Here is a 13731-nt window from a genome sequence, read left to right on the forward strand (position 1 = left end):
ACTGATCAATGACTGATCAATGACTGATCAATGACTGGTCAATGGTGAGACGTCTTTTTCAATGCACAGGTACCCTCACTCGCATAACTTGCAGCGTCATGCACGTGCAGGGTAGGATCTTTTTATTTACAATGTTTACGTTTTGTCAAGATGGACTTTTTACATTATTTAAAAATACATTGCATTCAAATATTATTTATCTTGATCATAGAATTTTTAGCACCCCCTTCAATTTTGTTCCTGTCTCACTAGCCTCACTCTTATTTGATACTAATTAGAAATAACACTTTTAAATTATTAAGGAAAGGCCACTATGTCAGCAGATATGTGGAGCACACACAAACCTCATATAAAAAAGAATGTAAGTCTTTAATAAGCATTAAAAAATATATGTAAGCAGAATAGTACTCAAACATATTCTTTTAAAAAAAACTGGGAACTATTGCAAGCTTGTCTCCCCATTCAGTTTCCAGTGACTTGAGATAAATTGTTTTCCCAAAGGGAATTGGGGGAGCCAAGGAGCATGACTCTCTGTATGTGAGTTGGCATGGGGCAAAACGTTCTTCTTGTGATGGCTTAGGTGCAGGGATTGGTAATCATTTAAATATCAACTGACGAAAAGGAGTCGTATCTAGTCCTTTTCAGATGGAGTGTACATGTGTCTAAGGAGTTTCTAACAAGTGATACAATTACTAAGGGTGGAATTAGAGAATCATGTAAACGGTTTAAAAAAGTGGGTGGGACAACCTGGCTCAACGTATAAAAGCCAGCCTCGGTGCAGATTTTCTCCCAGACAGTGGCTCAACCTCCAGGACTCTTCCAGTGTGGCTGAAGACAACTCTTCACACAGTAAGTTCCCTTGTGCTTGACTGAGCTCTTGTTGGTTTGGGGGAAAAGTAGGGCTTAAAAACCTAGTGGTCTTGTCAGAAGTTGTGAGAGTTCCATTCTTAAACTTTAAAATAACTGCATCTGGATAAGGGAAAACCATTTTCTCTGATGTGATATTATGAAAATAGGCTGTTTCCAGTGCATTTGAGCATTAGGAATTTCAGAAAGGTACAGATATTCAGGAACTAAAGAAGACATATTTGAGCTTCAAGAAGGAATAGAGAAGGAAGGAACAGAAACGAGAAAAAGGAGCTTGAGACAGACACTAAAAAAGCAACTATGGGAGACATCACAAAGTTTAGAGCTCAGAATATCCTTGGAATCAAAGCACTTTCCAGATTTCTCTTTACAGAACTTTTGAACTTTTCTTCTGAACTTTGGACTTCATCTAATTGCCTTCTTGTCTCTAACAGGCATCCCAGACTCAATGTGTTCCAAGCTGAACTCCCAATGTTCGTATCTAAACTATTCCTCCCATTGTTTTCTCCAGCTCAGGAGGTGCCAGGTCATGCCTCATGTCTAGAAAACACCCTGACTCCATTTTTCCCCTCATGACATTATCTAGTCAGGCTGAACATTCTGATGGCTTTAACATTCAAATATTTAAGGAATTTGACCATTTCTTGGTCCATGTCATCAGATTATTGGTTTCTCTCTCTCTTTTTTTTTTTTAAAGACAGGGTTTCACCATGTTGGTCAGGGTGGTCTTAAACTCCCGACCTCAGGTGATCCTCCCGCCTTGGCCTCCAAAGTGCTTGGATTATAAACACGAGCCATCACACCCAGCCAGATTATTGGTTTCTCTCATCAGATTATTAGTCCATCTCATTAGATTATAGGTCCATTGGGTTAGATATCTAATCCATCTCATTAGATTATAGGTCACTTGCATAAGATTATTGCAGTCTTTTTTTCTTTTTCTTTTTAGTGCTTATTTCACTGTATATTGCAGTCTTCTAACTGACCTCTCTGCTTCCGCCAATCTATTTTCAGCCCTGTACCTCATGTGATGTTGTTAAATTGTTAATTAAATCATGTTGGCCAGGCTCGGTGGCTCATACCTGTAATCCCAGCATTTGAGGAGGCCAAGGTGGGCAGGTCACGAGGTCAGGAGTTTGGGACCAGAATTAGCCAGGCATGGTGACACGTGCCTGTAATCCCAGCTACTCAGGAGGTTGAGGCAGGAGAATTGCTTGAACCCAGGGGTGGAGGTTGCAGCGAACTGAGATCATGCCACTGCACCCCAGCCTCGGCAACAGAGCAAGACTCTGTCTCAAAATAAAATAAGGTAAACTGAAATAAAAATTATTTCACTTATCTGCTCAAAACTGTCAATGACTTCTCACATTACTCAGAGTAAAAGGCACCTGGCCCTATTGTGCCTTAGGTAACCTGGTGCCTGGTATGGTCTGTGACCTCGTCTGCTTCCTTTTTCTTCTTTTATCTCCAGACATTCTGGCCTCCTTACGTTATGTGAAATAGGACAGCCAGCATCCCAGCCCAGGGCCTGTCCCTTCTTTCTGCAATGTGTCTCTCAAACATCAGCATGGCGCACTCTCTAATCTGACTCAAGTCTTTGTTCATGTTATACTTTCTTGTGAGCCCATCCTTAACTATTGCACTTAAAACTATTGCGCTTAAAACCCCTGCACTCTCTACTCTTCCCACTTCATTATTTGCCATGGAAGCACTCATTGTCTGATACACTATATCTTTTACTCATTTGCTTGATATCCTTCAGCTCCTCATAACGTCAAGCGTATCTTAACTGTTTTGTTTATGCTGCCTAGAATAGGGTCTGGCTTTTAATAGGTGTTCAATACTTTTGAAACAAATGAAAAATTAGATGAAAATATTCTAGTTAATTCTACCAGGACTTACCTAGTCATTCCCTGAAGTGAATGCTTGATGTGTGGAGAAGGGTGAAGGGTCAGAAATTAGAATTCAGTCAAAGAATGACAAAAAAAATCAGATTTTTCTACTCCAGAAATGTAGAAGTTGAGGAGAAGCAAAATGGATTTTTTTTCAGGAGTGGCTTTCTGAGGTTAATTACAAAAGTAGACAGGATCAATTTCTGAAGGCATCAGGGCAGGTCTATGTAAATCTTATGAAGTGGTCTTTTGAGAGGGGTGGTGTTACTTACAAATATATTGAAGAATAGAAGATTTATTTTATGGTACTTGCTTTCAAGGTATGGTCTGTGGAGCCCCAGAGCCCTTTCCAGGAACTGTAAGGAACTGTAGTATCAGGGTAATACTGGCTTTGTAGAATGAATTTGGAAATATTCTCTCCTCTTTTATTTTGGAATAGTTTGAGTAGGCTTGGTATTAGTGCTTCTTTAAATGTCTGGTAAAATTTGGCACTGACACCATTGGGTCTCAGACTTTTCTTTGTTGAGAGATTTTTTTTTTTTATGGTTTCAATTTTGTTATTTGTTATTTGTCTGTTCAGGTTTTGAATTTCTTCATGGTCCAATCTTGATTGTATGTGTCTAGAAATCTATCCATTTATACTAGATTTTCCATTTTATTGTCATATAGTTACTCAGAGTAGCCTCTAACAATCCCTTAAATTTCTGTGGTATTAGTTTTAATGTCTGCTTTTTCATCTCTAATTTCATTTATTTAGGACTTCTCTTTTTTTCCCTCATCCTATTCCACTCTCTCTCTTTCTTTTTTAAGTCTGGCTAAAGGATTGTCAATTTTGTTTATCTTTTCAAGAACCCAACTTTTTATTTCTTTGATTTTGTATATTCATTACAAAAATTTCTTTCTTTCTGAAAAAAACATTTTTTTTTTTTGAAGTGCAGTGGTGTGATCTTGGCTCACTGCAACCTCTACCTCCAAAACTCAAGCAATCCTCCCACCCCAGCCTCCCAAATAGCTAGGAATGCAGTCGCCATGCCCAACTAATTTTTTTATTTTTTTATAGAAATGGGGTCTCACTGTGTTGCCCGGGACAGTCTCAAACTCTTTGACTCAAGGAATCCACCTGCCTTGGCCTTTCAAGGTGATGGGATTACAGGTGTGACGCCACCCATGCCCAGCCTAAACTGTTATTTTAAATGATCAATGCAAGAGGCTACAAAATCATGCATAGGGAAAAGATCCATTCAGAATGTAAGATAACGTGTTGGAAACTTGAAAAAAGTATGAGAGACAAAAACGTATTTAGTAGAACACAATAAGAAAAGTTCACTGACATGTTTTCAGACTCCATGTGGCAACCACCCTTTAAAAAAGTTTAAGAAATTGGCCAGGCGTGGTGGCTCATGCCTGTAATCCCAGCACTTTGGGAGGCTGAGGCAGGTGGATCATCCAGCTCAGCCTGGCCCACATGGCAAAACCCCGTCTTTACTAAAAATACAAAAATTAGCTGGGCATGGTGGCGGGCACCTGTCATCCCAGCAACTGAGGAGGCTGAGTCAGGAGAATCACTTGAACCTGGGAGGTGGAGGTTGCCGTGAGTTCAGACCACACCATTACACTCCAGCCTGGGCAACAAGAGTGAAACTCCTTCTCAAATGACAACAACAAGAAACAATGGACCTGGGGGTGTGAAACTGAAGATAAGGGCAAGCATTCAAAGATCAAACAAAACAGCTGTTGGGCTTTTAACGGAACCTCTAGCATCTCTAGTAACTTCTTATCTCAATTCACTAAGTCTAATTCCTTTACAAAATGGTATGTTCCAAAATGCTTTCCCGATTTGGTTATTTCAAGGAGATGTCCTATCTGGAAAATTATGTGATGTAGTATTTTTTCCTGTTGGAAAATTCTACTGAAAGTATGAAATTCCTTTTCCAGTTAATTTTGTCCTCCCTGTGGTGTTTTAAAAAATGTTTTGGAAACTGATGCTGTTTGCCTGTGATTGCTATTGAGCAATGGAGGTCAAAGTAAAAAAGTATGTTCCAGCCAGGGGTAGTGGCTCATAATCCGTAATCTCAGCACTTTGGGAGGCCAAGGCTGGGGGATCGCTTGAGCCCAGGAGTTTGAGAACAATCTGGACAATGTGGGGAGACTCTATCAAAAAGTAGAAAAATTAGCTGGGTGTGGTGGTGTGCACCTGCCATCCCAGCTACTTGGGAGGCTGAGGTAGGAGGATCACCTGAGGCTGGGAAGGTAAAAGCTGCAGTGAGCCATGATTGTGCCAGTGCACTCCAGCCTGGGCAAAAGAGTGAGAATCTGCCTAAAAAAATAAAACATATGCACGAAGGAATTTTGACCTGAAAAACAGAAAGGGGTTAAAATAGTCCTTGCATCACAAACTCTTCATTTCTGTGGTTTCATCACTATAAGGATATATCACATGCATTATGACTTATATTGTTTCTAATCCATATGAACAGAACACATTGATTTAAAAAAAAATTATTGGCAGTTTCATGACATACACATTGGTTTTTAATGGGTTTTCAAAACAGAGGATCCTGACTTTTTAGTCATGGCATTCAGATGAGCTAAAGAAGCTGCAGAATCGCCATTGTGTGTTCAAGAGCTCCGTAACCGTATGAGGGTAGTTCTCCCCCAGTGAGTTCCAGTGGATTTGGGAAGAGGAAATGAGAGACTAGCTTGAACCTGAAGTTTGAATATAATAAAATAACCTATTAAATTCTTCTTCTTTTGTAATCTTCCTACAGAGATGGTAGGAACAAATCATAGGCGCAGTCGCACCAAATTCACAGAAGATCAGTTGAAAATCCTCATCAATACCTTCAATCAAAAGCCTTACCCAGGTTATGCTACCAAACAAAAACTTGCTTTAGAAATCAACACAGAAGAGTCCAGAATCCAGGTAAGTTAAAGTTCTATATCTCCAGGACTGGAAGTAGAAGGTAGGACGGAGAACCACTAATGGAGCCCATACTATGTACCCGTGTGCTAAGAGCTTTGTGGGAGTGTCCCAACTGACCCTCAACAAACCCACAGAGGTGTTGCTGTTAGCCTGACTTCACAGATATGGATACCGAGGATGACCCAGCTCACAGGAAGCCAGAGAACGTGTGTAGGCATACCTTCAAAGAGGAGGAGATTTTGAGCTGGTTTTTAAACATGTAATAATTGTAGCAGCTATGTACCAATTAAATATTAATAACTAGAGCAAATCATGTTGGGAGCAGATTGTGAAGGTGCTGAATTCCAAATCTTTTATTTTTTGTTTTCATCTTTTTGAGACAGTCTCACTGTCTCACCCAAGCTGGATGCAGTGGTGGCACAATCACGGCTCACTGAAGCCTTGAAATCCCGGGCTCAAGCAACCCTCCCTCAGCCTCCCAAATAGCTGAAACTATAGGCATGGGCCACCACAGCTAATTTTTTACTTTTATTTTTTGAGACAGAGTCTTGTCCTGTTGCCCAGAGTGGAGTGCACTGGTGTAATCTCGGCTCACTGTAACGTCCTCCTCCCGGGTTCAAGCGATTCTCATGCTTCAGCCTCCCAAGTAGCTGGGACTACAAGTGCCCGCCACCATGACAAGCTAATTTGTGTATTTTTAATAGAGTAGAGACGGGGTTTCACTATGTTGGTCAGGCTGGTCTTGAACTCCTGACCTCGTGATCTGCCCACCTCGGCCTCCCAAAGTGCTGGGATTACAGATGTGAGCCACCGCGCTTGGCTGCTATTTTTTTTTTTTTTTTTTTTTAGTAGGGACAATGTTGTCACACTATGTTGCCCAGGGTGTGAATGCCAAGTCCTGTCCTAAGACTTGGTAGATGGGCCTGGTGCGGTAGTTCATGCTTGTAATCCCATCGCTTTGGGAAGGCGAGCCGGGTGGACCGAGCCTGAGGTCAGGAGTTTGAGACTGGCCAGACAAACATGGTGAAACCCCATTTCTATGAAAAATACACAAATTAGCCGGGCTTGATGTCACATGCCTATAATCCCAATCCTTGGGAGGCTGAGGCAGGAGAATGGCTTGAACTCGGAAGGTGGAAGTTGCAGTGAGCCGAGATTGTGCCATTACACTCCAGTCTGGGCCACAGAGTGAGACTCCATGTCAAAAAAAAAAAAAAAAAAAAAGAAAGAAAAGACTTTGTAGAATGTGACAGAAATGAGTAATAATTCTGGGCTTAGGGGTAGCCAATAAGAATTGCTCACTTTGGGAACAGGCAGTGATGGAGCTGAAATTAACATATAATTCTCTCCTTTTCTTTTCCTCACTTAGATTTGGTTTCAGAATCGAAGAGCTAGGTTCGGATTCCAGAAAACACCAGGACCTAAGACTTTAGAATCAAGCCAAAGCCATGGGCAAGACCAACCTTATATGGAGCTTCAAAGTAAATAGCCCTCTCACTTCTGTTTCCCAGCCAAGCTTCTCTATGGTAGGGCCAACTGATACTTAGATTGGGAAAAGAATATCTCTTCCCTGATGACATGCTTTTCAGGGTCTTATGAGGCAAAGCGTTCATCATTCCCTAGAAGTTCTCCCCTGCCCTCTTCCTGGACCTTCTGAGTGTTTCTCTTGTCTACTTTCTTCTTCTTTTTCTTTTTTTTTTTTGAGACAGAGTCTTACTCTGTCACTCAGGCTGGAGTGCAGTGGTGTGATCTCAGCTCACTGCAACCTCCACCTCCCTGATTCAAGTGATTCTTCTGCCTCAGCCTCCTGAGTAGCTGGGACAACAGGCATGCACGACCGTGCCTGGCTAATTTTTGTGTTTTTAGTAGAGATGGGAGTTTCACCATATTGGTCAGGCTGGTCTTGAACTCCTGACCTCGTGATCCACCTGCCTCGGCCTCCCAAAGTTCTGGGATTACAGGTATGAGCCACTGCACCTGCCTCTTGCCTACTTTCTTTCTGCTGGGAGTCCAGAAGCCCAGACATATCATCCTGTGTCCCCTCTAGAACCTTCCACCTGGAATGGACCTGGGACAAAATCCTCTCAGGAAGAGTCAGTGGGATTGAAATGGGATGGAGAGTGACAAGTGTGATTCTGTGTTTGACTATCTGAACTGACCCTTGAAATATTCCTTGACCACCCCCCCCCAATCTTTTCATGCCTTCCCTAGGTAGAGAAGCCAGACGGTGTCGGACCATCTACAGCACCTCTCAATTACGCACTCTCATCGAGGCATTTATGAAAAACCCATACCCTGGGATTGATTGCAGAGAACAACTTGCTAAGGAAATTGGTGTTCCAGAGTCAAGAGTCCAAGTGAGTGATAAGAAGTGTTTGGCTGTCCCATCTCCTAGGGACCTGGGTACACAGGAAGGGAAGCCACCTGGGCCTGAGGCAGGTCCTCATGCTAGGCACATTTCAGGGTCTTTCACCAGCTGTTCCCTCCCAGGTGTCCACAGGGCTCAATCTCACATCCCGTTCCTGTATTTTCTGTCTGTCCCAAACCATGTTGTATTCCTGGGGCCCTGAACAGTGTGTGGCGTTTGACACCCAATGAGAATTTGTTGAGTGAGTGAGTACTCGCTATCACTTCATATAAGCCAGGCATTTGGCTAAAGCCTCCCCACTCCCCAACTAGATAGGGTCAGGCTATTATCCAGGCTGGAGTGCAGTGGTGAAATCTTGGCTCACTGCTGCCTCGACCTCCTGGGTTCAAGCGGTTTTGTGTTTCAGCTGCCTGAATAGCTAGGATTACAGGTGTGTGCCACCATGCTTGGCTAATTTTTTTTTTTTTTTTTTTTGTATTTTTAATAGAGACAGGGTTCACCATTTTGCCCAGGCTGATCTTGAACTCCTGGCCTCAGGTGATCTGCCTGCCTAGGCCTCCCAAAGTGTTGGGATTACAGGGTTGAGCCACCGTGCCTGGCCTATTTGACTAAAGTTTTTATGTCTACTGTATCCTTCAGATCTTTGAATTATGCCCTGAGGTTAGAACTATGAGGTCCAGCCCGGGTGCCGTGGCTCACGCCTGTAATCCCAGCACTTTGGGAGGCTGAGGTGGGTAGATCACCTGAGGTCAGGAGTTCAAGACCAACCTGGCCAACACGGTGAAACCCCATCTCTAGAAAAATATAAACATTAGCCAGGCATGGTGGCACACACCTGTAGTCTCAGCTGCTTGGGAAGCTGAGGCAGGAGAATCACTTGAACCCGGGAGGCAGAGGTTGCAGTGAGCCGAGATTATGCCACTGCACTCCAGCCTAGGTGACGGAGTGAGACTCCATCTTGAAAAAAAATTATGAGGTTCACTTTAGACATTGAACATTTAGCTCAGAGAAATGTTCCAGTCTGCCCAAGGATTCATTCCTGACGCATCTGAAAATGGAATAAAATTCTGTCAGACTGCTGTGCAGGGTGTATGTGCGTTTAGACCAGTATCCCCTTCTGTAAGCATGACATGAGTGCACATTAGTGGTTCTGATGGTCCTATCCTTTTACCTCCCTTCTTTTATTTTCATTTTTCATCCTCTCTGTTTCATTTTGCATTATTCGGAGCATATTCTATGTGCTAGGTATTGTACTAGGTAGTGATTGCTACGGTTTGAATGTTTGTCTCCCCTGAAACCAATGTTGAAACTTAACTGCCATTGTAACACTGTTAAGAGTTGTGGCTGGGTTTGGTGGCTCAGCATTTTTGGAAGCTGAAGCAGGAGGATCAGGGAGATCACAACTCTACAAAAAAAAAAAAGTAAAAATTAGCTGGGTGTGTTGGCACATGCCTGTGGTCCCAGCTATGCCAGAGGCTGAGGCAGGAGGATCACTTGAGCCCAGGACGTTGAGGCTGCAGTGAACTATGATCGTATCACTGCACTTCAGCCTGGGTGACAGAGTGAGATTTTGTTTAAAAAAAAAAAAATAGTAGCTGTTGGAAGATAAGGGGTTTGGTGAATGCATGCATATAAGTATATATTAACTGATATTTCAAATTACACTATATATGTGAGTATATATGCATAAGTTTTACACACATATGTGTATAATTTGTGGACACAAAGAAGAAACAGAAATTAAGTTTGTCTTGGGGGATGAGGAATATCTTCCTAGACATTCTCTGTTCTGGGTCTTGGAAGTAAAATGGCATTTCTGAGGGGAAGAAAAAGAGAGAAAAAAGATTCCAGGCAGAGGGAAGAGCTGCAATACAGGACGTCATTTTAGGGAAAGAGCAGTATTTCTGAGGTGGACCTGGGAGCTTCCAGGATATGAAACCTATCACAAAGGGACTGGATGTGAGTTTCAGAATTTTGGATATTCTCTTCAGGCCTTATAGACTCTCACAAATGTCATAAAATATTAATAATAATCTTGGGTTGGGCACAGTTGAGTGTGCCTCTAGTCCTAGCTACTTGTGAGGATTGCTTGAGCCCAGAAGTTCAAGATCAGCCCGGGCCACACGTGGTGAAACCTCGTCTCTACAAAAAACTTAAAATCAGCCTAGTGTAATGATGCACACCTACAGGATTAGCTACTCTGAGAGAGACTCCTGTCTCAAAAAAAAAAAAAAAAAAAGAAAAAAGAAAGAAAAAAGAAAGCAATGATGAGTTTTACACAACATTCTTTGTTTAAATTAAGTTTCTTTGTCTTACCCACTTAGATTTGGTTCCAAAATCGAAGATCTAGATTTCATCTCCAGAGAAAAAGGGAAGTTGTGTCCTTGGAGCCAGAAGACCAGGGCAAGATTTCTGAGGGACTGCAAGGTAACGAGCCAGTTGTTTCCCATTTGGCTCCCAAGAGGAGCTCTTGGATGGCCAGTGGCCAGTGCTTCGTCACGGTGGCGTCAACAGCTCCTCCTGGGAGGTGGAGGATCTTCCCACCCAAGTTTGCCACAGTATCATGGGGTCGGTCACAGTCCCTGAAGACTCTTCCCAGGTCTGTGGACCTTCTAAAGAATTCCACTGCCCACTTTCCAGCTGGAGTCCAGCAACCTCATGGATACAAATTTTGTTCACTGATGTATCCCCAGTACCTGGTACAGAGGAAACACTCCATAAACTTCTGTTGAAGGTGTGATTGACTTAGTGGAGGAATGAATCCTCAGATGTGTCCTGCCAGGGGCAGCGGGGGCATGGTTTTCGCAGGAAGTAGTAGGTTCCATGTTGGATTGAAAAGGCGGGAAAAGGTTGACTTCCATGTTTGTGAATATAAACTGAACTCTTATACTTTTTCCTCCTTAGGTGCAGAGGATACACAAAATGGCACCAACTTCCCTAGCAACTCTCATTCCTCTAGAGCCAGAACATGGTGAACATGTTCAAGTTCAGCATACTTTATATTATCAGTTGGGCCCCAAATCTCTCGCATTCTGGGGGAAAAAAAGTTGCCCAGGTGCCAAGGCAAGAGACTGAAGGCACAATCTGTCCCAATATCATAAATAACTGATTACTTAGTTATAGCAATGAAACCAAATATATTCACTGATTACTTAGTTATAGCAATGCTACCAGAGAGATGTGGAAACAATCACATAATCAACTATATAATCAATCATATTAAATCATAATTCTCTATTATTAACCTTTGCTTTAGTTTTATAGCATAGAATCATTTTAGTCTTATAGTATAGACATAATCGGGTGAAATATAATTAGGAACTGAAGGAACATTGTGAGAAGTGATCCTGACGCAACAGTGAGAGCCTTGTGGTAACGCCAGCGCCTGGGAAGGTGCCCCATTGCTTATCAGTCAGGCCTCGTGGTAATGCCAGCACCTGGGAAGTTGCCCCATTGCTTAGCAGGCCATGAAGGGGAGCTTCCTTTCACTGGGGAAGTTCAGAGAACACTCTGCCCTGCCCAGCTCTTGAGGAAGGCCTGACATTAGCCAGGCCTGCCCAGACATCCAGGGGCTTAAATGCCACTCTGGTGCTGTGCTCCAGTGGTCACCATCCTCGTCTACTTTCATCTTCTGCTTTCCCACCCAGAGCTCCTTAGAAATCGTGAGAAGTAAGAATACAGGAATCCTAAAAGCCTTTGATCTTTCTGATAAGTGCATAGAAAGATGCTGACTCCCTGAGAGGGAGGGGCCCCCTGTACTGTAAGCACGTGATTTGCTTGACCCTATCAATCATGTCAGATGAGTCGCTTTCCTTATCCTGACCCCCTGCCTTGTGTACAATAAATATCAGCGCATCCCGGCATTCCGGCCACTACTGGAAGACGCAACAATTTTCCTCTAGAACCTCCTGAGGAGAAACCAGCCCTGCCAACACCTTGATTTTAGGACTTCTGCATTCCAAAATTATAAGATAATACATGTGTGTTTTAAGGCACAAAGTTTTTGGTCAGTTATTACAGCAGTAAACAGGGAACTAACATACCTTTGCTTCATTGCTAATGCATGGCCCACAGCAGGTGCTCAATAAATGTTTGTCGAAAAAGAAAAAAAAATGTTTGTCAAATGCATGAAGCCATGTTTGAGGGCACTTGATACTGACATAAGAGGAGAATCAGGGGACTTGTCAGGGCAGCTGGTTAGTATGCCAGGCATGGTGGCTCAGGCCGGTAATCCCAGCACTTTGGGAGTTTATGGCAAGAGTTTGAGACTACTCTGGGCAACATAGCGAGGCCCCCATCTCTGCAAAACATAAAAATGAATTAGCCAGGCATGGCGGTGTGCCCCTGTGGTCCCAGATACTTGGAAGGTTGAGGCTGGAGGATTGCTTGAGTCTGGGAGGTCAAAGCTGCAGTGAGCTGTGATTGCACCATTGCATTCAGCCCTGTCTCAAGGGAAAAAAAAAAGCCGGGCCCGGTGGCCCAAGTCTGTAATCCCAGCACTTTCTGGGGCTGAGGTTGGTGGATCACCTGAGTCAGGAGTTTCAGACAAGCCTGGCCAACATAGTGAAACCCCACCTCCACTAAAAATACAAAAAATTTAGCTGGGTGTGGTGGCAGGTGCCTGTAATCCCAGCTACTTGGGAGGCTGTGGCAGGAGAATCACTTGAACTGGGGAGGCAGAGGTTGCAGTGAGCTAAGATCACACCACTGCACTCCAGCCTGGGTGACAGAACTAGACTCCATATCAGACACACACACACACACACACACACACACACACACACACGGTTAATATAAGATTTGACATGATCTACATTAAGCGATGCTGGTTGAAGAACAGAGATTCTAAAGGTAGAGTCAGTAGTTCACAAGGCGAGTCAAGCGTGCCTCTGGAATTTTGAGTTTGCCTGGCTGGGTGAAAGGAATCGGTATTGACTGAAATAAGAATTTTGGCAGATTTTCTGGGGTGGCGAGATACGAGATTTCAGTTCTGACCAGGCACTGTGACTCAGAGCTGTAATACCAGCTCTGTGAGAGGCCAACGTAAGACGCTTGCTTGAGCCCAGAAGTTTGATACCAGCCTGGGAAACATAGTGAGACCCCCTACTCTATCAAAATATAAACAATTAGTATTTTTAAAAAGCAAAAAATATTTCAGCACTGGGTATGTTACTTTAGAGATAAAGATAATAGCAAACACATGTTTTGTGCTGGGCACACATCTGAGTTCTTCAGTCATTTAATCCTCACAACCTGTCCTCCCACTTACGGTTATTATTACACATGAGGCAATTGAGGTAAAAGTGTGTCATTTGCCATGGTTTGTCAGTTAGGAGAACATGTTGGAGCAGGAGTGTGGCTCTAAAGTTCACTTTTTTTTTCTTTTGAGGCAAAGTCTCACTCTGTCACCAGGCTGGAGTGCAGTGGCATAATCTCGGCTCACTGCAACCATACCTCAGCCTCCGGAGGAGCTGGGACTACAGGAGTGCGCCACCACACCCAGCTATTTTTTGTATTCCACCATGCCCAGCTATTTTTTGTATTTTCAGTAGAGATGGGGTTTCACTATGTTGGCCAGGTTGGTCTCAATCTCTTGATCTTGTGATCCACCCGTCTCGGCCTCCCTAAGTAGAGGGATTACTGGTGTGAGCCACGGTGCCTGGCCAAGTTCACTTCTTTTT

The 13731-nt window shown here is 43.2% G+C and overlaps 1 protein-coding gene across 1 annotated transcript; it reads left to right on the forward strand.

Moving 5' to 3' along the window:
- The first annotated feature begins 720 nt into the window (after window positions 1-720).
- On the forward strand, window positions 721-11778 carry DUXA (double homeobox A). The gene is made up of 6 exons (XM_032263083.1): window positions 721-849; window positions 5528-5682; window positions 7052-7163; window positions 7894-8039; window positions 10375-10477; window positions 10955-11778. The coding sequence occupies exons 2-6, from the start codon at window positions 5530-5532 to the stop codon at window positions 11023-11025; spliced, it is 585 nt and encodes a 194-aa protein (XP_032118974.1). The 5' UTR covers window positions 721-849; window positions 5528-5529; the 3' UTR covers window positions 11026-11778.
- Window positions 11779-13731: the final 1953 nt, after the last annotated feature.

The sequence above is a fragment of the Sapajus apella genome, unplaced genomic scaffold (genome assembly GCF_009761245.1).
Source record: "Sapajus apella isolate SASKATOON/1434 unplaced genomic scaffold, GSC_monkey_1.0 scaffold135, whole genome shotgun sequence".
Taxonomy (NCBI): domain Eukaryota; kingdom Metazoa; phylum Chordata; class Mammalia; order Primates; family Cebidae; genus Sapajus; species Sapajus apella.

Excerpts from the sequence above, each read along its gene's own strand:
- DUXA (XM_032263083.1), top strand. The coding sequence starts at position 5,530 with ATGGTAGGAACAAATCATAGGCGCAGTCGCACCAAATTCACAGAAGAT. Across the intron at positions 5,683-7,051 it reads CAGAAGAGTCCAGAATCCAG|ATTTGGTTTCAGAATCGAAG; the intron begins GTAAGTTAAAGT and ends TTCCTCACTTAG. Across the intron at positions 8,040-10,374 it reads TTCCAGAGTCAAGAGTCCAA|ATTTGGTTCCAAAATCGAAG; the intron begins GTGAGTGATAAG and ends TTACCCACTTAG.